This window comes from Hippopotamus amphibius, chromosome 6 (assembly GCF_030028045.1).
Source record: "Hippopotamus amphibius kiboko isolate mHipAmp2 chromosome 6, mHipAmp2.hap2, whole genome shotgun sequence".
NCBI lineage: Eukaryota > Metazoa > Chordata > Mammalia > Artiodactyla > Hippopotamidae > Hippopotamus > Hippopotamus amphibius.
The window spans coordinates 19,415,440-19,443,364 of NC_080191.1; the positions used below are offsets into that span (position 1 = coordinate 19,415,440).

At 35.8% G+C, this 27,925-nt stretch overlaps 1 protein-coding gene across 1 annotated transcript in view; it reads right to left on the reverse strand.

Moving 5' to 3' along the window:
• FHL5 (four and a half LIM domains 5) overlaps positions 1–27,925 on the reverse strand; it is a 40,507-nt gene that overhangs the window by 3,372 nt on the left and 9,210 nt on the right. The window contains exons 2-5 of the mRNA XM_057739674.1: positions 8,356–8,526; positions 7,326–7,500; positions 5,374–5,543; positions 1,458–1,644 (exon numbers count right to left, since the gene is read on the reverse strand). Coding sequence (XP_057595657.1) covers positions 1,458–1,644; positions 5,374–5,543; positions 7,326–7,500; positions 8,356–8,514 — 691 coding nt within the window. The 5' untranslated portion in view covers positions 8,515–8,526. The remainder of the gene's footprint in view (positions 1–1,457; positions 1,645–5,373; positions 5,544–7,325; positions 7,501–8,355; positions 8,527–27,925) is intronic.

Consider the following 27,925-nt stretch of genomic DNA (forward strand, 5'->3'; position numbering starts at 1 on the left):
CTAAAACAGCAGAGATGGTGGGTTATTCTCTTGACTGAAGGAGTTGCCAGATGTATAGAAGCAGGAGAGTAGAGTGGTTAGGAGCCCAAGATTTGGAGCCCTATAGTCTAGGATTGCCAACGTAAGTCCTTGAAAGGGCTCAGGAGGTGACATTGCTGAGTGATAGAGACAAGATGGAAGGAACAAAGGGGGCATGCCATACACAGTGGACCAGCCACTCAGCTCCATGTGACGGTGACCTGGCTGGGCCTGTGAGGGGAGTCCGCTCACCCCTGGCAGGCTCTTTGTTTACTTTTTGGCTACAGAGATGGATTTTATATTAGTGGTTTCCAAACAAGTGCAGGCCAAGCAAAACATGCTTGCTGGCCAGATATAGCCCACAGGCCAGTGTGAGATCCTGAAAAATGTGGTGCCCTGTACAGACAAACAGGACGGTGTTCTGTTCATCCAGGAAACTCCCTCCCTTGCAAGTAAGTGACAGCCTATCAAGCTGGGTTTGCAGCAAAACTCTATTTGAAGATGAGTAAATATTCAGTTTTACTTTGTGATATATTTGAAGATTGAGGAGGAGGAAAGGAATACAATAATCTTTAATTCTATGTTATATAAACTGAGCTAAAAGTGAAATATGACCTAAGAGTACTAGGAATGGAGAACAGAAGTCCAATTCTGCCATGTTATTCGGTGACCACACATTGCCTGAAAGAATAGCTGTTGGGTTTCTCAGGTGTGATGAGAGCTTCCGTTCCTTTCCTAAAGGATTAGCATTTTAGAAGAGTCTCTGAGGAAAATATAATGCTCTTTTTACCTTGAAAATCCATTTACCATTTATATTATTTTCAAATCATGTCACGTATATTTTGCTTCTTTAACAGAATGCTATCTTGTTTTATCTCATCTATTCATAATTAAAATGTATTGTAAGTGAATAGAAAGAAAAGAGGATAATACATTTATTAGAAGCGTCTTAAATTGAGGTATAATTAATTCCTGACCTATGCTATTCTAATTATTATAGCTTCAGATTTTCGTACAATACTTGCATTTAATTAAAACTTTTCCTATTTTAAGTCCCCTTTACCCTGTTTGAATTCGGCAGCATTTTTTTTAATAAGTATCCCTTCCCCCACTCAACTCCTTACAGTTCTGCCTCAGATCAGGCCTCCTTGTGAACGTCTTTCCTACTCATCTTATTCTCCTTCTCCTCTGAACTGTTACTATCTGTGGAGTCAGTACCATGAAGTTTAGTATTAATTACCCTCCACAGAGCATAGCTACCTTAATTATACTCTATACTTGCTTTGAGGGTTCTGTGTAATATTTATATTTATATATAGGTACCCATGTTTACTTCAAAAGGAAACCATTTTTAAAATTATATTTCCTAAATTAAACATTTAGCACTTACAGAGCCATAACTGTCTCATGATAGGACTGTATTAAACTGAAGAACTCACCAGTAATAGGCTTGGTGCAGGCGGCACATTTTTTGGCATAAAGATGGTTGTAGCAGTCCAAGCAGAATGGATAATCATCCCTGGACATAAACTTTTCTTCACAGAGCTCTTTCCTACAGCCACTGCATAGAAAACACTCTTTATGCCATGGCTGGTCACGAAATGTTATCCCACCTGAAGTTATCACCTGGCAAAGGATCACAAAAAAGGTGATGATAGTGGAAGTTATGACAATTCAGACCTTTTGTGATTCTCTTCTGTGCCCATAAGTGGTACTTTGGGCTACTCTATCACATTATGTCAGGAGGTCTTTTACCTGTAATTTTTTTTTTGAATCAATATGAGAAACAAGAGGCTATAGGGATTAAATAGAACTGGGGATAAGGATCCTAATTTTTCTCCTACAATGGAACAGAAAGAGACCAGGGCCATAATGAAGTCAGGAAGATGAAAAAGAAATAGGCCCTCGATTCCTTTGCTCACCTTTCTCTAACTTTCTTGTTGGTCTTCAAAGATCTGCTATTAGAGCTAAGACATTTTCTATGCTGTGTTCTTATGTCCATGTATAACTTTTAAGGATCCTAAAAAAAAAAGCATTTTTTTCCCCCTAAATACTTTATTCCAGCAGTAACAACCCTGAAAGGAATTGACCACCACCACCACCTGCTAATAATGACTGCTGTTTCCGAGGTGTTTTTTCAGTCTTCAACCCTGTTTTTAACCTCTTCTTAACACTCTCAACATCCTGACACAGCAGGGACTATTATCTTTTCCCCTTTAAAGATAAACAACTACTGAGAGTTAGAGCAGGTAAGTCACTTGCTAGGGTCACGCAGAGCTAGCACTCAAACCTGCACAGTCTGATTCCACAGCCCATGTGCTTAACCATGAACACAGTACTGAGACTAGGTTACTTTACAGTGAAAAGCAGTTGACAAGTCTTTGTTGAATGAATGAACAAACACTAAGGGAAAAATGTTTGGAAAGCAACTCCAATATTGTATCTAGCCCAAATAGGGATGCTGTGGGCAACTGTGTGAGGTTTCAGTGTTAGGGCTCAAAGTCATGAGTGCTGGTTGTACATGGAACCTTAATGTGTGATGTGCTAGGGTTTTGCAGAGATGCTTGTTATTCCTCCATAAGATCTATTTTCTAAACCAGTTTAATCCATGGATTCTACTTTTTTAAAAGGCTGAGATATCTTTATTGAAAAATAAGATGGAAAACTATTAGACAACTTTTCTCGTGTAGCAATTTTTGAGTCATAGCATCTTTCAAATCCACGGCTCTTGAGCTCCTGGGGTAGCTGGGGAACCTGGCATGTGTTCATAGAAATGTCATATAATGACTGAAGCAGTGTGATATCTGAGATGGTGCCTGGATTCTTCGTATGTAAATTAACTAGATATAGAAAAAGTAAAGTCTAATCTAAGCCATCCTATTGTGACAAATTAAAAAATACTTGTCTATGCTATAGGCTTTTGAAAAGATTATTCTAAAAATACTTTAAAATCTTACAATAACTATCTTAAAAATTAAAGATATTTGATAGAAAGTTATTTTTCGTAAAGGAGAAGTATACTATTCTAAATAAGTAAATGGGAAACATAATGCTGTGTGTGAACTACAGTGATTTAAAATACTCCCTACTGACTTCAAATGCCTTACAGTGGGTGCAGCAGAATTCAAGATTCCTTTGATTTGTTTGGTCAAATGATTAGTAGGCAATGCTTAAAAGATTCAAAACTTGAAAACTGTATTCACAGCGAAATAAAACTTGATGTACACACCAAAGATTGTTTCATTAGGGAGAAGAAATTCTGGAACATTAAAAGTAGTTTGCTTGTGATTATATTCCTTTTGAAGAGGCAGATAGACTAAGATCAAGTCTAATATCCAAGCCTGGTTTTTACTACTGATTGATCCCAGGATTTTAGAACAAGTTTCTTCTCTGGCAAAGTGAAGGCAGTAATGACTTTGCACTCAGTGGATGAAAGCCAATGAATCGCAGAATACGTGAAAGTTGTGGAGTCTGAATTCAAAGCACTACCGTTTGAGGTTACTTGCTTTTTGGTAGAAAATACATTTTAGTTTCACAAAATAAAATCTATGAAAAAAGTTCTGTGGGCCCGGTTGTCAAACAGTTTTTATTTTCTTTGTTTTATATTTGGTCTTTGGCTTAGGTTGAAACAAATTGTTTTTCTTCAGTTTGGATCATCTTGATCAGAAACATTTATATCCAGCTTTCCTTAAAGGACTTGTGGTTTTAAAAAATTAAACAGAAAATAATCTGGCATGTTGAGATCTGTCTACTACCCAATATAAACATTTCATAAATTTTTTGGTGATTTCAAATCATGTCTTAAATATAGGGCAGGCTCCTCTAACCTGGGAAATGCCAGGGCTTTGGCCCCAGATAATGCTCAGCTCTGATGTACTAGAAAAGTTCTCTTGATTCTGCATAGCATTGACAGAAACTTTACATTATGTGTGCAACAAATGATTTTAAGATGATTCCCACAAGTCTCATTAATATTTCAGTGTTAAGTCCTTTAGAAACATAACCTAAAATTGGCCAACTTAGTTGTTCCTCAAAACACAGAGATCAGGCTATCCATTTTATTTCCAGCATCTGTTTCTAAATGCATGCCATTGATAATTTTTCAGAGCTTCATCTGTCACAGGATCATAGGGTCTGTTTCTTGTAAAGTGATTTTCTAAGTCAGTGTTTCTGGTAAATTAATGGAAGTCTTTGGATATAAGATGGTTTTGTGTCAAGTTACTTTCAATTGTAATTTTCAGCCATCATTATAATGTAATTTAATAATTGTAACTTTGGAGTCTATTGATGCCTCCTCAAATGCAGTATCAGTATTTTAAATATATGTAGAAAATCACTGTGTGTGTGTGTACGCATTTGTAGGAAATGGCAATGACACTTCTAGTTGTCCAGATGCAAGTATGCAAATGGTCTTAAGAGATCTGCCAGAATAGCCTGCAGATCAAAAATGTTTAGAAACCACTGTACTTATCCAATATGTTTTCATGATTCAAATTTTCTCATCACAATCTATAGGGTTATTTGAAACTTATGATGCCTCACAGGTCAAGGATTTCTTTGAGAACATCAATATATATTTATGGAATACAGACAGGTTTTATCAAGGTGATAGAGATAAGTGGCCTTTGCACATAAAAGCTTAGAGGATAAAAAAAGAAATGGACCAAGTTTACTTGAAAAAAATAACTTTTTTTTTTTTCATATTGGAAAATATGTTTTGAATGGGTGTCCAAGTTAAAAGGCCCTACCTACATGGAGCTCTGGAACTGGAGGTGAAGGAAACCGCTTGCAATTCTCAGTCTTCTTTCTGTCTAATGAATTTCCCTAGTGACCTTTTTTGGACTCTTGAGTGTCACCCTCTGTCTGTCTACTCTTTAGAAATATAAAAGCTTCAAGCCAAGAAGATGTTTACATTGCTTGGACATAACGTGAGGAGTGAAATAGCCTGTTTAAATTGGTTTCCTTAGTCACTCTGAGAGACAAATCTATGTCTCTCTGAAAGTAAATGGATCAAAAATTTTCTAAGAAATACTTCATATTCAAAGAGAGACGTGGGCCCTCTACTAGAATACGTGAAATCTTGCATGAATAGCAGTGAATGGAACTGGAATATCAAATCACTTGAGCCTTTGGAACATTAAATTCATGTTCTGGGTAGAATTTTATGGTGATGAAAATAGATGGGCATCCTCACTGCAACAGGCAGTGCTTTCAAACACGTTGGAATTCAAAACTAACACGAATGTGCAGAAGACGGATGTAACATAACAGTATCCGTTCATTACAAACACATAATGCCGCTAAAAAGCCACGGTTTGGAAGATTTCACAAACTTCACCCCCTTTAGATATTTACCTTCTTACAAAAGCTGCAGTAGTGAGCAAACGCCTTCTCAAAACACGGCACGCAATAATTGCCACTCTCTTTGGAAATCAGAGGTTTCGTTCCTATTGGCTGTCGGCAATGCTCGCACACAAAGCAGGTTTCATGCCAGTAGTTACCCTTAAATTCCATTTTGCGGGAGCCTGCACCCCAAAAGTAAGAACCTGTTAGCGCAAATCAAGCATCATTGTTTTCTTTTAAGCAATAATATGTCAAGTTAAAATATATATTAAAGTCAAGGTGATTCACCAATCATCCATATGGAAAAAATAGTGTTTCTTGGTTTTCAAAACATTTATCTGAAAAAAGAGGTCAGTAGAGTTCAGCCTCGATGATGGAATCCCTGCTTCACTGGAAACTCTTGCGCTGTTTCACAATTTTGAGATGTGAAAGTACCATAAATACGGACTCTGAAAGGCTGTGCGTGGTTTAGATAAACTGGGCCATGGTAGGCATCACAGGGATATTAGGCATGCCTAAGGCACAGACTCTGAGCTTGATGTTGTGCAGTTATGATTGCCTAGAAAATCTTTGAATCTATAATGAGAAAATGAGAGAGAATTGGTCTCACACTGCTGTCCCTAGGGACTGAGAAGAGGATCAAAACAGAGAATCAGCACTGGCCTAAAGGTGTAACAATGTATGTGGATCCTTGTTTTCCCTAAGGGAAAATAAAGACGACTGACCGGCAAACCAGTTCGTGTTAATTGGTCCCATTTTCCTGTGATGGATTGTGTTTTCTGAGGCTATTGGTTCTGCCTAGGACAGGGTGTTTAATGCAGTGTTAGGATTATTGATTGGTATAGATTTTATCTTTATTCCATGGCTCAGTTTCTGGTTCAAAATGTTTCTATGAATTAGGTTTATGAAAATACACAGAGGACAGTATTTTGCCCATTGGAGACATATTGAAGAATAATCTTTTCATTTCTAAAATACGCTAAATGAGGTAGAGATAGCAAGAAAGATGTCTTTCTGAAAAGCAGGGGTTGTATAGTAATCCCCCTTTATCTGTGGGGGATACATCTCAAGACCCCCAGTGGATGTGTGACACGGCAGGCAATACCAAACCATATTATATATTTATATGTATAGATATAGATATTATGTTTTTTCCCTATACATACAGACCTATGTTAAAGTTTATTTATAATTTAGGTATTGCAAGAGATTAACAACAATAATATAATAAAACAATTATGACAATATACTGTAATGAAAGTTATGTGAATGTGGTCTCTCTCAAAATATCTTATTGTACTTAAAAAAAAAAAGCTTAATGCCTTTTCCATCTTAACTAAGTACCTATCATGCACCATGGCCATAACTTTTGCAGTTGGATGTGCAAAACTGTCATACATTTCTTTTTCCTTCTTCACAATTTCATGGGTGGAAAATTCATTCTTACATTAGCTCTTAGCAACCTCAGTATACAATTTCTTTCCTTCTTAAGTTGCGAACTTTCTTTTCATTTAAAGGAAGCATTTTACGGCTTTTCTTCAGCATATCTGAATTGCTAGAATCACTACTCTTATGCTTTGGGGCCATTATTAACTCAAATAAGGGTTTCTTGAACACAAGCACTATGATACAGCAGCAGTCTGATCTGGTAACTGAGATGGTTATTAAGTGACTACTGGACAGGGTGCTCTGGACGAAGGGATGATTCCCGTCATGGGCAGAATGGAGGGGGATTTCATCACACTACTCAGAACAGTGTACAATTTAAAACTTAAGAAATGTTTATTTCTGGAATTTTCCACTTAATATTTTCAGACTTAATATTTTTGACCTCGGGTAATTGCAACTGTGGAAAGTGAAACCATGGATAAGGGGGGACTATTATACTACACTCTTCCTGTGCTTGGGTTTAATTCAAAGCCTTGCAGCTTCAGTTATAGACCAGAAGTGCCCTGTGATCTTACCAGGCATGATGGTCTTCTTGCAGTGGAAACACTTGGAGGAGCACTCGTTGGAATAGCACTCGGAGCACAGCAGGCGCTCATCCTTGGCAGCAAAGGGCTTTTCCACCAAAGAGTGATTGCATTTGGCGCAATTGAAGCATCCTTCATGCCAGTGACGGCCTTTGTAACAAAGACCCTTCGAGACAAGTAAATAAAAGTTAATTGTTTGTGACCAAACATACCATTTTATAAAACAATACTAAACACTCCTGGGACTCTGGTGCCAGGAGGTTGTGCTGGTAAGTAGAGGGCATATTGTTGTTGATACTATTACCCATGGAGAGGGGACTCTGAGATAATTAAGAACTACAGCCTGGGGCTTCCTTGGTTGGTCACAAAAGACAGGTGGAAAATAAGTGGACTCTCCTATTTCTTCAGATTTCCTCTACCTTCCTTTTATAAACTATTAAGAGAGGCTTTTCATGGAATGATTTTTGTTTTTAGATTGTAACATCCTATTACTGTTGGAGATTTAACTAAACAAAATCGCAACACTACTTAACTAAAACGAAGACCAAAAAAAAAAAAAAGGGAGAAAAAAAAGCAATAATGTGCATTCTGGGGGGAATGAGCTGTATATGTGAGATTTCTCAAGGCACAATGGGTTTACTGAAGATGAGGCTGATTTGAAGTCAGAAAATGTAGGTTTTTGAATCTTTACACCTCCAATTATTTATATAGTTATTCATTTATACTCTTTCTAGAAAAACTCAACATTTTAGCTGTGTAACTTTGGGCAAATAACTTCTTTAATCTGTAGCATTAAAGATTACTAAACTATCCTCTAAGATCATTGTAAGAATTAAAGTGTATGTTATGTTTCACAGTGCTGAGCAGTGCCTGGAACTTGATTGGTGATAGCTTTGAAGACCCTTATACCTAGTAGCAGAGCATTAGAGTATTAAAAGTCAACACTAAAGAAAAAGAGGCATTCCAAAGTACTTGTCTGCTGTTCATATGCAATAATTCTGTGAACTGAGGTAAGACCTACCTTGGAATCTGATTCAATTGACTCTTTGCACTCCTCACAGTAGTTAGAAAAGATACGATCGTAACAAGAAACACAGTATGGACTGTCATCCTTTAGTACATACTTCTTCCCAAGAAGTGATGCCATGCAGTATCGACAATCAAATTGACCAGTTGTCATGCTGGCTTAATCCTGAGAATAAAAAAAAATAATTCACATATGTAAAGGCAAAATTTTTTGATAAATTATAAAGCCTCAATACAACATGAGTCAAGCACTTGAATGGATTTATATTTTCTTATGTGAACACCCACCAGATTAGGAAATATGCGGTAGTCATGGTGACACTTGGAGTGATTTAGGAAAGGCTACTCTCCCATCTTGGCAGTTCCTGTGTGTGTTGCTAGCAAAATGCATCAAATTAGCAGACAGAGTGTGAAAAAACATGTTGTATTCATCATTCACTAATGTGGAATTCGATGAGAATGTGATGTGTTGAAATAGGATGGTTTCACCTCAAGGATATAAATATGAACTGTTGATAGAGCTTTCACTAACTGTCATCACATACTATCCTGTTGGAGAGTTCTGGAGGTAGAGTTCCATGGAAATAATAAGTCTTTTTTTACTCTAACTGAAATAGAAATTACTAATCAAGTACATTGTTACTTTCTACGCTATCCTTTTATTTCCCAAATCTTTATCGGGTACCTAATGAGGGTTCTACACATTAGTCCTAAGGTCTTTCTGTACCATAGACTCTCCCTTGGGATGTCCTCCTTACCTGATGCTTCAACCTCCCCATATGTACCGTTGACTCAAAATCTCTAGCTTTAGCCTGTTCTTCATTTGCGTCCTGGACATCTCCATTTTAATGCCCCACAGTTAGCTGGTCAAATAAAACTCCTTAGCAGTGAGGATTCACTCCACGCGTTAGGTCTTTGTGACTGCCATTGAGCAATTTTCCAGATGTGGACATGCAATTAAAACCATCAGTGGTAGAAAAGAGCCATCGGCTTCTTCAGGTTTTAGGGCTAAACTAACATGTACACAGGAAGAAGAATAGCAGCAGCATTTTATAGAATGAAAAACATAAAGCCAAGGTCAGGATAAGAATTCTAGTTATTTTGTAAATTTAGGAAAACCTTTAAAAAACAAAACATGTGGATTTCAAAAGGGTTTAATTAGGCATCGAACATGAGTTTTTCAAAAATAGTACCACTGGTTTTCTTGGAAAATAAACGTATTAGGAACTATGAATATTTTCTAATTCTCCACCTCAGAAATTTGTTTTTTTAATTTTAGCAAAATCAGAAAATCAATTAATTATTGTGATGATTTTTACAGCATTTTAATGCTAGCCTTTATTTACTACATTCAAATTGCATTCTCACATATTATATGCCTTCTTTTATTTTAATGATGAAGTTTCCAGCAGAGTGCCTTGCTGAATGTACATTGTCATTAATTCTGTATATAGCAGACCTTCACTAGCAGAGAAAAGACTAAGGATTTAGAACACATGCGTCTTTTCCCAGGAAAGAAGAAAATTCAGACTAGAAGTTCCCAATGGAACATGCCAAAATTATCTGCAAGGAACACTGAATTCCCTATTTGATTAATTCCACAGAAATGCCCCTTTTTGGTGACTACAAACACACTAAAAGGATTGCTGAGGGCTTGGAAACAAGAGGAAAATAAATCTAAATCCTTTGAAAGATTTTAAAACGCAAATTTTATTGACATTTACAGTGATCAAGAGTTTATCTCTTAATAGTGAAATAAAGTATATATCTTTAACTTTTAGCACTTAATATGGAAAATGCCAGTTTCATTATTAATATTTCTTTGGTTTTAGATGTATATAATAGCACAATGAAGCACAGCCTCTCAGGACTTAGGAACTCCCAGGCTACTTCCATTTTGTGAGGCTTTTAGCATATTATAAAATGAAGAAACACCAAAGAGATGACAAAATTGGTAGAATTTCAAGTTTTCATTTTAAACAACACTCTAAATACAACATTATAATACCTGTACCTCATATAGTGATCAGAAGTCTAAATATTATTAAATATTTATATATTTATTAAATATTTTTATTAAATATTTTATAAATATATAAATATTGATATAGAAATACATATCAGTGAATGTAAATACTTGTCTAAATGTAAGTACAAGAAGATATGGTCTGGTAGCATCCCCATTCTAATCACATAACAGGTCTTGCTCCATAAAAATTCTTAACAAAATGGACCATATTTTCTTCAGTTTCTTAAAGGAGAAAGTATATCGTATTCCACCTGTTTTTTAAAAGAAACGTCAGGGATTTGGGGAGGATGAGAAGAGTCAGTTCAATATCTCAAAATTATGTAATTCTGCATTTTATAGAACTATACAGTGAGAGTAGGCATTTGGTCCAGGTCAACATGTGTTAAATATCTACTCAGTGATAGTTGAACTCCCTGCCCTCAAGAAGCCTGGATTCTCTTAGTGCTTACCTTGGTAATAGTGAATATAATTTGAGATAAGAGAACAAACTGAATGTTTGCTCTTTTTCTTGGTTGGGGAAAGTACACTAAGAAATTCAGTCCTCATTTTCATGGTCTGTCATTTAATTATGGGTATATGAACACATCCATATAGAGTTTCTTAGAGGTGTTACAACCATAGATATGATACACATTCCACTAGAAACATATAGAATCCTTAGTAACTAACAGAAAGGAGTGGGGAGATACAGTATAGGAAGACCTTTCTAAGAAGATTTTAAGGAAGTTAAGCTTTTGCAAATCTGTTAGGAAGGAAGGGAAGAAGGATCTTGATTATCAGGGAAGGAAGGGGAAATGATAAATGGGAGAATAGTACAGGATTACATCTGAAGTTGGGGAATGATAAGTCTTGCCAACAGATTTTCACCCAGATATATTCAGGATAAAGGAAGACCTTGAAACTATGTAAAGCTTCTTAAAGCTATTTGAACCTTTAATAAAAGCAGTTCTAAGTGGGGTGGGGGAAGTTAAAAGAGGCAAGAGTATGAATCCTTCCAACTGGGTCACGTTTTACCACCTTATTCTCTCCTAAACATCATTCTGTACTTTTTTGCCTTTTTTCTCTTTTATTTCCTCTTCTTTATCCCTTACATTGATATTTTTGAATAATCAGGGAATAACTCGTGTCCACAAGAGCAGACCAAATGGCTAGTCTTTAGTTATTTTCTAACAGGTAGAATTGTAGGAAAGGGGATAGGGACTATATGATTCTTATCTTAGGAGCTCCCATCTGAGGATTCATTTGGCGAAGATATTGAAAAATGTTTGCTTTCAAAGACTTAAAATCCTTGAACAGAGCTTGTTTATAATTATGAGTCATAAGAAATCTTAATATTAACAATGTATCTCAACTGGATATCATTTAACTTTTCTAGGCATGAACTTGGAAATGTTAGAATCAATATCAATTAGACATTCTTGTCAAAAATTTCAAAAGGATTAGATTATATTCTTGTCAAACTTCTGTCAAAGTCATTCTGCAGTTATGCAACAATTTAAGCACAGAATTTTATCCTTACATACTGGGGTTTTGGAAGGTTGGTTTAGAGGTACATTGATATATCAAAGAACCTATGGAGATAAAAAGCTCAGAAGTCCAGTGTCATGAATGGCCTTTACCTCCTTTTTCCAATTCTCTCCCTTAGATTTTAGATTTCTACCTAGAAGCATGTGAGTTTATTGGTCCTAACTTCCACAGCTGAGAGTACTATTTCTTAGATGTTATTTTTAAAAACAGGAATAATTTTGTGTCATTATGTTATATGGTGAGTTAATGATTAAAGGTTAATGCTGTGAGCAATATACCCACTTATATTTTTATTGTGCTGAACAGAATTAATAGTTTCACAAAAAGTGTATTTTAGAGAATATTAAGCAGGAGAGAGGCAAGGACTTGAGGCTATGCAGGTTGTCTTTAATATGGTTTTGTTTGCAAGGCATCACACACCATTCATTCATTCTATAAACAGGTAAGTATTTTTTTATTTGCAAAGTAATCTGCTAGAAGTTATGAAGGACATAAAAATAGACTAGGCTCAAATCCCATCCTCAGAGAGCTTATAATCTAGTAGGAAGAGTATGTACATTTTGTAAATAACTAAACAGAGGTTTGGAAGTGATAAGGAGAGATGAAAGGTTATAATAATTTATAGCAATGGCTCTAAACACAATGCATGTTAGAATTTTAAAAATTTCCAAAGTGTGCCCCTATTCAAAACCAATTAAATTGGGATTTCTGGGGGGTAGAGAATGAGAATAATTTTTTTTTCAGCTTGCAGAAGGTTCTAGTGTCCAGTGATAGTTTAAAAAACACCAGATAAGAGGAGGAGGAAGGAAATTACTTTTAGCTGGGAAAAATTCAGGAATAACTTAGATAAGGTGGCATTTGAATTGTTCACGTGGTAGCCGTCATGGGTTTGTTCTCCCAATCTTGGCTTTATCCTCCTTCTAGTTGGAGGGGTCAGACAGCTAAAGATATCTCCTGCACCCTCTTATGGCTAGTGTTGAGGATGCAGATTTGGCTCTGCTAACTCTAAACAGATGTGTACATTGGAAGGTGGAAGTGAAGCGAATGCCATGTTCCTGCTAATGGCAGGCTGGGTCGTAGAGCTGTAAGTGGCTTCCACCATTCAGAATGCCTGGCCTCAGGTTTTCCAGGGTCTGGGAACTTGTTTTCGGGCTGTGAGAAATAGCTGTGGCATGGTATCCGCAGCAGATAGGCTCCTGACCTCTGGATTATACGGCAGAATGGGTGCTGAGGTGGGCAAAGAGCAGCCTCTACCATCCTGGAGGAATTGTTAAAAATACTAACAATGAGTTCTAATGTTCCCATGTGTTTCCTGAGAGCCAGGTAGTATGGTAACGACTTTATATAGATTGTCTTCCTTAATCCTCACAACAATCCTGTAGGATGAGTCTATTATTATTATCCCCATTTGACAGATGAAGAAGCTTAAAGAGGCCAGGATCACTTGGCTGATAAAAATGCTGAATCTAGGATTTTTATCCTATACCTGTCAGAAACTGATCTGAGGATCTGAGCCTGTGTAAACCTCTCATTTCCTGAAGATGTGGGGGATGGCATTGAGACTGACCAACAGAATTAAGAAAGATGTTTATGCTTGAATATGTGAGGCCTGCATGGAAAATAGCAAGTAATCTATTTGAAGTGGCTTGCAGGGCAGGAGAAGGTAAAAATTAGAGGACACGTTTGTAAAAGTACGCTGGGCAAGATCACCAGCGGCTTAAATTTCAAGCTAGAGATGAACATATGTTTTCTATAGAAAAGATACAAGCATTGACAATTGAGAGTAGGTGAGTGAAGTGTTTTGAGCTGAGTTTTGTGAAAATTAACTTAGGAATAGTGAGAGGAGGGATGGGAAGGTAGATATACCACAGACAGGAAATCAATTAGGAGTCTGTTTTTAATATTCCATTTAATCAACAAATATTATTCTCATGTAAAAAGAGTTGTTTTATGTATTTTGGTGGGAATATGAAGAAGAATTCTTATTGAGGAAATAATGGCCAGTCTCTTAAAAGTGACAAAATACATCATGTTACAAATCTAAAAAAACAAAATAAAAACTGTGAACCTCACCCACACTAAAAACACACAACCTAGGCACCTCTGGGTAAAATTACTAAAAATCAAAGATAAATAACATCTTAAAAGTAGTTAAAAATATTACTTCCAGAGTAATAACAAGTTGAGAAATTACCTTTTTCTCAACAGAAAAAAATGGAAGGTAGGCAACTGAAAGATAAAATGGCTGAAAGAAAATGAAAGCCAATCTAGACGTCTATACTCAGATAAAATATCTTTCAATAATGAAAGTGAAAAAAAAAAGATTTTCAGACAATCAGAAACTGAATATATCAATAGCACACCCATTTTAAAGTAAATACCAAAGTGTTCTTCAAGGAAAAGGACACTGAGCTCAGATAGAAGCTTAGAGATAAAGGGGTGAAAAATAACAAAAATTATAAATTTGTGGATGAATCTGAATAAATATTAACATAGAACAACTTTAAGGAATTTGAAAACTTAGGCAAAATGAGAAACTTCTAAGATGATAAGTAAAATATTAAAACTGACACAAGAAGAAATATAAAATTTCAACTCTTTGGTAACTATTAGAGAAACTGAATTCGAAATTAAAAGCCTGCATACAAAATAAAATACAAGGCCACATGGCTTCTCCAGTGGATTTTACCAAGATTTAGGAAGAAATAACACCAATATTAACAAACTATACCAAATAATTAAAAACAAGAAACATGATCCACTTAATTTTGAACCCATTAAAACTTTGATTACCAAAATCTAAAAACAAGATGAGAAAAATTTATAGGTCAGTCATTCTCATAATAATAAACTGCAGTAAATACAGAAAATTTAGCACAGATAATAACTGATTGAATCCAGTGGTATATGAAAAATTGAATATGATGAGTTTATCCCAGGAATGCACTTTTAGTTTAAAATTAAGAGAATCACTGTATTTTACCACATTTACCAAATAAAAGAGAAAGTCATATACCTAGCAGATGCAGAAAGGCATTTAATAAAATTTTACCTCAATTCATGTTTTAAAAACTTAGCAAGCTAAGGATAAAGGAATTGGGACTTCCCTTGTGGTGCAGTGGTTAAGAATCCTCCTGCCAATGTAGGGGACCCAGGTTCAATCCCTGGTCTGGGAAGATCCCACATGCTGTGGAGCAGCTAGGCCTGTGTGCCACAACTACTGACGCCCGCACACCTAGAACCCATGCTCCACAACAAGAGAAGCCACTGCAATGAGAAGCCTGTGCACTGCAATGAAGAGTAGCTCTCACTCACCACAACTAGAGAAAGCCCGCATGCAGCAACAAAGACACAATGCAGCCAAAAAATAAACTAATTAATTAACTTTAAAAAAAGAATAAAGGAATTTTCTCAATGTAATTAAAAAATACAGCAAACAGTATCCTTAATGGTGAATGTTGGTAGCTTTTACACTGAGATCAAAAAAAAAAGTCCATGATTGTCACTTCTATTCAGTTTTATAGTGAAAGTCATAGACTGTGCACTAAGATGAGAAAAATTATAAGAACTGAAAGGAAGCAAGTAAACTGTCATTATTTGCTGATGACTGATTTTGTGTGAAGAAAATCCAAATTTTATAATAAGTTAGAACTTACAGGTGAGTTATCAGAGTTGATGGATAAAATGTCTATGTATGAAAATCTATCATATTCTTATATAATAGCAACAAACAGCAAGTGAAATTTTAAGAAATATCATTTATTATATCATTAAAACATCCTCTGCCTTGTAATAAATCTAATAAGAATGTGGGAGACCTTTACTTAAAATACTTTAAAGGAATATAAAGAAACGCAAATAAGTAAGTGGAAAGATATACCATGTTCATGGACTTCAAAGTTCACTTTTGCGAAGGTGTTTTCTTTTAGCCCTTTCAGAATATATAGGAAAATGTTTTCATTAACTTGTAATAGGGCAAGACTTCTTAAGGTGGAAAAAGTACTAGCCACATAGGGAGAATTTAATAAATTAGACTACATTAAAATTAACCACTATTTTTCAAAAGACACAATAGAGTGAAAATGATAGCCAAAGAGTCAGAGAAGGTATTCAACTCAAGAACCAACAAAAGAATCATATCTAGAACACATAAATTCTACAAATCAATAAGAAAAAAAGCAGGTAATCCAATAAAGGAGCAAAAGACTTGAATAAATACAAAGAGGATATCCAAATGACTGATAAACATGAAATTGTGCTCAATCTCATTAACAATTACTGAGATTTTAGCAAGTTCTTTAATACAAAACCAATATACAAAACTCACAGAATTTCTATACCCCCGAAATACAATGTTAAAGAAAAAATTTGAAAGCAATCAAAATTATACTTGTATTAAGTGTAGCACAATATGTACAAAAACTTTGATAGTGGGATTGCTCATATACATATACAAGCAGCTCATGCAGCTTCATACCAAAAAAGCAAATAACCCAATCCACAAATGGGCAGAAGACCTAAATAGACATTTCTCCAAAGAAGACATACAGATGGCCAACAAACACATGAAAAGATGCTCAACATCACTCATCATCAGAGAAATGCAAGTCAAAGCCACAATGAGGTATCACCTCACACCGATCAGAATGGCCATCATCACAAAGTCTGGAAACAACAAATGTTGGAGAGGGTGTGGAGAAAAGGGAACTCTCCTGCACTGTTGGTGGGAATGTAAGTTGGTACAGCCACTATGGAAAACAATTTGGAGGTTCCTTAAAAAACTACAAATAGAACTACCATATGATCCAGTAATCCCACTCCTGGGCATATACCCAAAGAAAACCATAATCCCAAAAGAAACTTGTACCATCATGTTTATTGCAGCACTCTTTACAATAGCCAGGACATGGAAGCAACCTAAATGCCCATCAACAAATGAATGGATACAGAAGATGTGGCATATATATACAATGGAATATTACTCAGCTATAAAAAGGGATGAGATGGAGCTATATGTAATGAGGTGGATAGAACTACAATCTGTCATACAGAGTGAAGTAAGTCAGAAAGAGAAAGACAAATATTGTATGCTAACTCACATATACGGAATCTAAAAATGGTACTGATGAACTCAGTGACAAGAACAGGGAAGCAGATACAGGGAATGGACTGGAGAACTCGAGGTATGGGAGGGGGCGGGAGATGAAGGGGAAACTGAGAAGAAGCGGGAGAGTAGTACAGACATATATATACTACCAACTGTAAAATAGTCAGTGGGAAGTTGTTGTATAACAAAGGGAGTCCAACTCGAGGATGGAAGATGCCTTAGAGGACTGGGGCAGGGAGGGTGGGGGGGACTCGAGGGGGGGGCGTCAAGGAAGGGAGGGAATATGGGGATATGTGTATAAAAACAGTTGATTGAACCTGGTGTACCCCCCAAAAAAATAAAATAAAATAATAATAAAAAAAACAAAAACAAAAACAAAAAACCAAAAAAAAAAAAAAAAAAAAACTCACAGAATTTCTATACCCCCGAAATACAATGTTAAAGAAAAAATTTGAAAGCAATCAAAATTATACTTGTATTAAGTGTAGCACAATATGTACAAAAACTTTGATAGTGGGATTGCTCATATGAAATACCAAAATTTAAAATAATCAAGGCAATATAATAATGGAACTGGATAAACCAAAGACCAGTAAAATATAATAGAAAACCAAATCAGATATATAATATATATATATGGTATATATAAAATATTTCAGTTTAAGAGAAAAAATATTCAATGGTATTGGAATAATTGGTTATTCACATGGCAAAAAACTATATTGGGTCCTACCTTACACCATATTCAAAACAATTCTACCATCAATATAAAAGCAAAACTTAAAATATGGGAGTGTATTTCTGTGATTTCAGTTTAGGGAAAGTTTTTTTTAAAAGATGCAAAAACAAAACAGAAATAAAAAGATTGGTAATTTAAAAAATTGCTCATTTAAAGATACTATTAATAATGAAAAATAAGCCACAAAATAACAGATTAATAGATGATATTTGCCACATGTATAACTGACAAAGGATTAAAATGCAGAATATATAAAACATCTCCATGATTCAATAAGAATTAAAAATAAGCTAGTGGAAAAATGGGCAAAGATATAAGAAAAATTTTTTCTTTTTAAAATGACAAATATTTTAAAGGAAGCTCAGTTTACTCAGAGAAATTTGAACTGATCTGTTTAGCAAACCATATGAAGAAATTTATACTTGCAAGGTCAGAAAAAATTAACAAGTCTGACAATATGAAATACTGGTGAGGATAAAGAGCAACTGGAACTCACCCACTGAAGTAAGAGTGAAATATTAATGGATAAACCACTCTGAAAAACAATTTTTCATTATATTGTAAAGTGGAACATGGACCCTTCATATGACTCAGTAATTTTTCCTCTGAAAGAATGTTCATGGCAACATAGTTTATAGTAGCCCTAGTAGCAGGAAACTCTGAATGTCTATCAGAGGGAAAATGGATAAATAGATGTACAGTCATAAAACATACTGCTATATGGCAGTAAAAACAGATGAATTACAGGTACCCTCCTTAATACAGATAAACCTCACTATTGAGTGAAATAAGTAAGTTATAAAATAGTAAATACACCATAATTGCATTTTTATGAAGTTAAAAACAGCTAAAATCGATTATTAGAAATTATAATAAATATATGATGATGTTATTAAACATAGTAAATGTTATTAAAGCTATTAAAAAGCATGATCATGATGATAAACACAAAAGCCAGGATGCAGACTTCTGGAGTTCGATGGGGACTGGGAAATTGCAGAGGGTTTCAAATGTGTAGAAAATGTTTGGTTTCTTAAGCCAAACTATTTTTATTCTTTGCATATATTAGAAATATTATTTTCTATATATGTAATGTTTTATTTTTAATAGTTTAAAAAGTGAGTGGGTGATAAATGAGTAGAAATAGTAGTGATATATATTAAACTGTTCTTATGTTTGTCAACAGAGAAGTAATCCAGATGGATGTAGCAATATCCTGAGAATATTTTTGTGTGCTAATGGTGGTCATAGAATTTATTGTCCAAATAGGAAAGCTATGGGGATAATTGTGGGCTGATTTAAAGGGTAAATTTCTCAGGGTGACCATTTTAGATGCAAAAGAGAGGAGAAGGAGACAGAGTTTTCTCTCGTTCTCTCTTTCTTTCAATACTCAGTTACCATGAAAGTGTGCAAAGCCAAAATGTGATTCCAATATGCATGAGCTTTGTCTTATTACTTTACAATAAGGCATGAGCTGTGTCTTATTACTTTCCTCTCAGAAATTACAAGTTTCAAAAGTAAGAGGGCTTTACTTTTTATGGTGAAATTGAAATGTACTAGCATATAATTTGGGCCTTCTGTTTCCCAATAATGTCTCTATGTTGGTGTGGTTTTAGGGAATTTTATTTACTTGAAGGAGTTGAATTACCATATATCCTTTATTCAAAATATCAAATGTAAATTGTTACACTGATTTGATTATAGCTTTTTTTGTTCCACGTGAAGGCAGGTAGTACTATACAAAATCATCAAATTGATTATGTCTTTAATAAGAGGATATACACTAAATGGTATTTGATTACTTCTATCTCTACTACATGATTTGTAAGTTTTGCTAAATAGGTGAAAATAATGCCACAATCACTACTTTCTGCACATATGTAAAAGTGCACTCTTTAATTCAAAGTTTGTTGGTATTTCTGGCTTAATTTTCATCTGGTTATTCAAAGTAGCCTCATTCAGCCTGTACAAATACATCTCTGCTCATCTGGGAGTGCTGCACAACGATTTCAATTGCCCATTCAGGTCTTTCATTGATTCTGTAAAGCAGATCTGTTTCTGCTTTTCTTTAGGAAGGAACTTGAAAGAATTTAAATGTAAAGGGCATAAGGAATATTAAAATGCTCTTGGGAAATGTTAGTTCAAAACACTGAAGTCTTTGAAACTTGTGTGATTGATACACGGAACTTGGGTGAAGACGGAAAGTGAATGAAAAATCTTAATTCTAACTATACCTAAATAAATTTACCTGTGCTAATTTTCCCATTTAGGATTTTAATTTGAATTGTTGCTCTGAGGGCAGATAGGGGGCTAATGGCCAGTCAAGAGCATTTTGGAAGCCTCGTTGAGCAGAGTATATTGCTCTATGCTCTATAAGGAGTTCCAGAAACCATCCTTAGTGTGGTTGTACAATCCACCTTGTCGGCCAAGGCAGTTGTTTCAGTCATTCTCTCTTCTCTCCCTCCCTGCACCCCCTACATATATTTATTGGGTACCATATCCTATTGATTCCATTTCAGAAGCATTGCTTAAATCTTTGTTTAGGCCCTCCTTGTGTCTCTGATGGACCATAGTGGCTTACATCGAACTGAAGAAATTATTAAAAGTTTCTCCCTCTATTGAATGGAACCAAGCACATTTCTACTATGTGACTTTTGCTCTGTAAATAAGCTCAATTTCCCTGGGAGTTCCAGAACATCCTCCACAATACTCAAGAAAAATCTTTCTCAGACTCATGATCATCTCCCTTCCCTGGAGAAGAACCTCCAACAGCTCTTCTTTGACTATAAAATAAAGTTCATTACTTAGTGTAGAGACCCTTAGCCACTTCCCATCACTCCCTATTCTTCAAATGTACTATGTCTTTTTACACCTTTGAGCTTTCACATATGACTTTTCTTCTATCTCTAATGACCTTCTCCTTGTCCCCCTCCACCACCACCTCGTCCACCTCCTCATCAGTCAAGGTCCAGCTAAAAATCCTTCTCTCTGTAGATTTCTCAGGTCAGAGAATTTGCTCTCATTAGTTCATACATATGTCTATTTTTCTTCTGCCACGTATGGTAACAGTTGTTTTGTACTGTATGTCTTTCTCACTTCTAAGCTACTCAAGGGTAGGGATGTTGCTTATTTCTGTGCATATCAGGTCTGAGCATAGCAGGACCTCAGAACATGCTTTATGGCTGAAGAAATGAATGAATGGAAAACTTCCTACTTCCCATGAGCCTGGAATCCAAGACAAGTACTAATGAAAACACATATGCAAAGAGGATTCTAGCAACAGAATAAAAGATAAAGTCTCAAGTATAAAAAAGTTAAGAATTTGCATGTGTTCACCTGAATAGTGAATTGATTCACATCTATTATATCTGTGACAAATACATCCAAGGACTGAGATAAAGGTTAGGGAACAGAAGGTGATGCTCTAAGGGCCTGTCCATGGCAAGGCGAGTCCTTTCACTTTCCCTGAAGACAGCTAGAATGCCCTTTAAATACCAGCTGAGGAAGGTATCAAAGAAACAGCAGAAGGTGGTTCATCTGTTGACATTATTAATGGGTTTCTCTCTAAACTGTGGGCACCAATACGCTTCCATTAACAGTTCTGAACTGTCTGATCAGATACTTCAATTCTCTGCTGAAAGATGCACCAGCCTTTCTGCATATGTGAATATGATTTTTGGAGACAAATCATGTCTTTACCAAGGTTGCAAGGTCATTGTCTTCTGAGATCTGTGATGTTAGCTGAAGTGTTGTTTCACTGAAATGTTATTTCTGAGTGACTGAATTTGACAAAATTTGGACGGAGTTAAAGGAGACATATGAAAAAAATATATCCTCCAAAGTCTGTGTAAACTAGGCCAGACAAAATAACTACATGCTGTACAGTAGAAAAATTTAAATTCACAGATTTAAAAATATCATAGAGATAGAATAAATAGTAAAGTTCTACTCGTAGTTTTTTCCTTTGTTTCTTTTCCTAGTTCTGAGGGTGGAGTTGAACAGACCTGTGTGTACTTCCTTAACTGTTTTCTGCTTATAACCCAAGACATAACATACTGAGAAAAATATTGGGTTGGAAAGCAGAGGCTATAGATTTTTGCACTAGTTGCTTTAGCACTAGAAACTAGTGCTGTGGAAACCACTTAATCTTTCTGGCACTTAAACTTTCCTTAACTGTGAAAAGAGAACATTATTAGCTGCTTATGATCCCACTCAAGGATCAAGTGAGATTAAAATGGAAAAGTCATGAGTGAGTTGGCTGTAAGGTGTGCTTGACTTGATGGAAAATGTGCAATTATAACTGTAGTTCCCATCTTGAAGAAGGAGGCTATTTTCTTGACCCCTCAAACACTACTTTTGAAAACTCAGTAAACAATTTTAAAAATAACTAAAGCCATAACTTCAGGCCATTAATCAAAAATAACCTAAAACAAGCATCATAGAATTGTGGTGGAATGTTTGATATTAGTCTCTAGGGACATAGTCACAAGCCCAGTTTGTTGGAAGCTGAATGTTTTGTGTAGAGAGGTCGAATGAGAATCCTCCTGAGACCTGATGGCACTTCTCTCCCATGAAACAAAACAGCTGACGAGAGCTTTCCATCTGGTCACTTTGTTCTGTGGATACTGACAAAGGAAAAATGTGCTTTGTATTATTTTCTTGGAGGGATTACATTCAGAATCATGAGATTATAGCAGCTATTACTGAAATAGAGGTAAAATGTAGTTCATGGTACTGCATAAGTATAAACACATTTTATCAAACATTATATTCTTTACAAAATAAAAAGTAGGATTCTTAAAAAATATATAGGTTTAATACCATCTTTGATTTTTCTTTTCCTCACTGAGATATGAGAAAAATGTCAAGACATAAAGAATACCACCTTTTAAGGTGAAACTGGATTAACTAGATCTCTGTCTATCCAGGTACCAACTTCCTGCCTTTAAATCCATCACTAGGCTTGCCTCAATTTTTATCCCAGAGGAACCACTGTCATTTCAATAGGTATAAGCTGTCTTCTTCTCCCTGTAGACTTGCTGTTATTTCTGTGAAAAGTGTTCTGGAAGAGCAAATACAGTTCCTAGGCTGCCTCAGGTTCTCCTCAAAGTCTTGAGTTCTCATTTAATGCTGGGGTTTGGTATATACAAGGACTGAACTAAAAGAGGTCATTTATCTAAATGTATTTAGCATCGAGTCAGCACATGGTAGGGGCAGGATGTTTCCTGCATACGAATCCCCCAAATCAACCTCATTTTCTGGAGATGGATCCTAATCTAAATATCACTGCAGATTTAATATAAGTATCAGAGAGTATTCCCTCCACCCAACTCTAAGCTTTTTGAAAAATTCAACAAGTACTCTGTGAAATACTAAAAGTAGTAATTGTGTCAGTTTTTTTGTTCTGTTTTGCTTTGCTTTGTTGGTCTTCCTATATGAAGATCACCTTCTCGTGCTCATTAACTACTATCAGTATCTGTGCCCTAGTAACTGTTTTCTCAGCAGCAGGGAGGGAGCTCAATTGTTCATCTATTTAACACTGTTTCTCACTGATTCATCTATTTAACACTGTTTCTACCTGCTTCCTCTTGCATCTATTGACAAAGGCAAGCACATTTAGCAGGAAGTGTGATCTGCCATTGTAGGAACTAAGTCTACTGAGGAAGGACTGAATTTCTAACACTTGCTAGTCAGCTGAATCACCCCCACAGGGTCAGGTATTTGCGTTCACAAGATCACATGAAAATTTCACTATGGTCTAGTGGAATATACTTCATCAGACAGGAAATGCAATGTCTCTTGTACTTTTTTTCCCTTCAATTTTTGCGTTTGATGTCATGTGTTATAAAGACATTGTGACTTGACCACTGTAAAACCAAGGCAGCTATTTTATTTCCTGGGTGTTTTAAAATAAACTCTAATTTCCTTCCATAATTGGTGATGACAAAACTCTATCCTTAATTCACCTCAAGAAGATGACAAACATATTCAATTTACACAGTGGCTTGAGAGCAGGTTAGGGTAATAACCATGGACCCAGGAATTTAGAGGAGCTGAGCCACGTGCTCCAGTCACAACAGTTCGGTGCACCTTAACCCTATGTAATCTTGAAAACCTAAAAGTACATGCTCCTTAGAACATAGAAGAACCAAGCAAAAAATACTTTCTATGATATTCTTTCCAATAAATATGTTTTTAAATATGAGAAATAAACCATTTCTATTCTGATGAAAGATAGTATTAGAAACCGTCCAATGAAATGAAGAGCATGCTGTATTTGGAAGGTGGCCAATACAAAATGATAGATGTCCTTTAACAGAGCCTACAAAGTAGTTTTCTAAATCAAAAAATGGCTTAAAATGACAACTCCAGTTAAACCAATTAGGAAGAATGTTCAGTCATTTAACTAAGAGCACTAAATAAGATTTCACAATCAATCACATAATTCTTTCCTGAGAATAAGACAAGTCTAACGATATAATGTATTGGCTTTCATGTATCCTGGCATTAATGTGTATTATAGATTCTGTTGGTTTATGACCTTCTTTGTAAAACATAATGAAAGAAGAGCTCATTTCTGGGCTTTCTGAAATAAAGAGAATCTGTCAACAAGTTCTATTTCAATTCTGACTTCAAGCTGCAGACATTTTTGAATTTTAAGGTATATGAGTTCATATTATAAGGTATACATAAAGTAAATCACTTAAATTTACAAATTGTATTACGATATGCTCAATGAAGGCCCTTTGTGTTTCTGTTAGACCACTTTTATATTCTAAGTTCTATTATAAATTTTGGAGGGGGGTGTTGTATTCCTTATGACCATAACGAGGTCACTGAGAGCACTGTCTTACTCATTTCTGTACTCCAAAGTGAGCCTGGCAGTGCTCAACACTTACTACGTGATCTTTTAAAATGTCTCAGATAAAAGTTATGGTAATTTTTAAAGGATTTCTACTTTATTGAAAGTGATGATGGCTCAAGACCAAGAAAATAAACGGAAGCACCTCCAGTCTTGAATTTTCTGTTGGGAGGCATCGTTTTGATTCTAGTTACTTGAAGCACGCAGAGTAAACATTCCTCTCGATTTCTAGGGAGGAAGCACCAGATACTCTTTCTTTTCCTCTGAACTGGCAGGGGTAAGTCAGAGGATAACAGATGTCTTACGTATTTGCACGTCTCCCATCAGTTTTGTAGATGGATACGGGTGTGGAGTAGGTGTCTCTTAGGACCTGTTTATTCTCTTTTCAACAATAGTAGTCACTGCAGCCTTTAGCCTCCTATGAGCCTGTAGCAGGATCTCTCCCCGGCCCTTCACAGACCAGCGGTGAGGGCGGCAATCCCGGCAGGCTGCCTGCCACGGAGGGCTGGCCATAATGCATAAGTGCCCCTTGTCATATGCATACAATTTCCAATCATTCTCCAAGTTCTTAACTCTCAGTTGATAATTTTAATGATTTTTGCAGGGACAGGTCACAGTAACACTTTATAAAAACAATTCCATTATCAGCATACCATTTGGCATTTGACAGTATCTAAATACACATATGGCAAAAAAAAAAAAAAAGACATTTCTAGTCTGCCTATAAGGTAGGATATGGCAAACTGCACCCATAGATGGATGTGATTATTCATGGAGCAAAGTTGATAATACATATCAAAATACCTTAAAAACAATTACAAGTTGTGCAAAAATAAACCTTGCTGAGGCTATACAGGAATTAAAGTAACAGTAGCAAGAAAACTTTAAGAATTTATAATTTGTTATCCTAATAGTGCTGTAACATTTGGTGCAGACTTACCTTTTCATTAACCAACATTTAACTTAAAAACACCTAGTCACTCTTGAAGAAACCACAAAAACAGAGATGAAGAGACAGCAAAGGTAGTGAGATTTACGTGCCACGTGTCTGTAGCCTTTTGTACTTTTTGAATTTTGTACCAAATGGCCTATTTTAAAAATTAAATGAAATCTTAACACAAATCAAAAGACTAAACTTATTTCCCTTGAATCATTTGTTCTTGACTATAGAACACAAGAGCTAGAAGAGAGAGATCAGTTTTAGCTCCTCATTTTACAGGGATGGAAACTAAATTCCAAAGAGGATATTTATAGAGCTAGTATTTCTTTCCAGAAAAATTAGGAAAAATGGAATATACCGTCCAAATAAAATTTTCTAAATACTTAAAAGGAAATACCCACCTCGCTAATCAAAATGAATTTTAACAAGCTTCTTTTTAGACTAGATTACTAGTTAGTAATGACTGAACCCTTTAGGACCAGATTGTTAAATAGAAATGAGATTTTCTTTAAAATTGGCCAAAATTGTATGCCAGTTTAGTGACTCATTTAAAGAATCTTACATTTACCATCATTTTGGTAATTTTGCACAATTTGTTTCTCCGCTTTGCTCTGTGTGACCTCATTTTCTCAAGGAGAAAGAAAGAATTGACTTCCACTCTCCCATATATTTGTTGTACAACTAGTCTTCTCTGCAACAGTTTACTAAAATAATTAAATCTCAACCATTAGGACAAGGAGAAGAGAGACAGAGAAAGAAGAAAGATGGAGCATGGGGAAACATAGAAGAGAATTATAGAGAGAGTTGGGAAAAGGAATCCCCTGTAGATACAATAAGATATTTAGACAGAAAGCCTCTAGTACTGCAATCATTTTGATGGTTTTCCTTCCCTATAAAGAATGCTTCCGATTCACTTCCATTTTCACTAAATCTAGGAGCTGAGAAGGATTTTTGAAATTCTCTAGTTTGTTCATCTCATCTATCATGTGAGAAAAACTGAAGTTCAGGAAGGCAAATTGACTTGTTTTAAAGCTTACAGAATGGTTAGTGAAAAAGCTTCATCCAGAATTCAGATTTCCAGGCTCCTAGTAGAAGCCATTTGTTGTGGCTGTTTTCAGACATAAATAGGCAAAAATTTTGTATGAAATGACAGCTTTGGTTACCACTGTGATTTTTTAAAAAGTGAAAAGATGAAAGCCCTCCTCTTACTTGTATCCGGCACTTCACCTTTTCATTGTGACCAGGTAACAGCCTCACATGCATGAAGAGAGTTCATTCCATGCCTGAAGCCAAGCTGCCACTAGCTGTGCAAAACCAACCCATTATCCTCAAAAGCAAGTACATGTTCCCCCCAACATTCAAGGCAACTCAGTTTCTATTGGTTTTTTATTATAGTTATCATTGGTTTACTGTGTGGTTGGTAAGAAAAGCCCAAAACCATATTTGACTTTATTTTCTGGCTCCTCACCTAAAAAATGAGGTAGTGGTGTGTATGCATGTGGTATGTGTGTTTGTGTGTATGTGAGTATTTGTGCCTTGAGGAGAGTGTTTGAGTTGAGGTTGGAGCAGGGTGGAAGTTGCTGTTAACTAGTTTTTCCAGTATTTATATCTGAAGCAAAATAATCTTCCTATCAGGGCTTCCTAGGTGGCGCAGTGGTTGAGAATCCGCCTGCCAATGCAGAGGACACGGGTTTGATCCCTGCTCCAGGAAGATCCCACATGCCGCGGAGCAACTAAGACTGTGTGCCAAAACAAACAAACAAACAAACAAACAAAAATAATCTTCCTATCAGAATATGTCTTAAAAAGATACAAGGCAGAGTTATGTCCTGTACTTTGTTGCTAACACTAACCAATAATTATAAGCTACTCTCTTGATAGTTTAAAATTTGTTGGTGATGGAGGGCGTGGCTGCTGAAACAGTTGTAGGTAATATTTAAAACTAGCTTTAATTTTTATCTGTTCTCAGTCTCAGAGATTTAACTGAAGTTGGCTCTTGGCATCTGTCAAAGGAAAATGATTGGAGCCAAAGGACTCATAGCCTTCACTCAGCACTTGTGGGTTTACAGCTTTGGAGACACAGTGTGTGGATCTCAGGTTGCTTATGCTAATTCTGTGTATAAAGTAACGGGAAAAATCTGTTATCATTCCTTTGCAAACCAAATGTTCACCGTATTAGTTGAAAAATATTGGTTATGATTTAGTATTATTTTCATTTTCACCCCAGGCATCACTCAATGTGTGAATTTTTAAGGCATGCCAACCTGTCACACAAGCAGGAGCAGAGACCTCCCTTGCCTTGCTCAGGGTGTGTCCCTGGTACCTAAAGGAGAGCCTGGCCCAGATATGTGTTGAATGAAT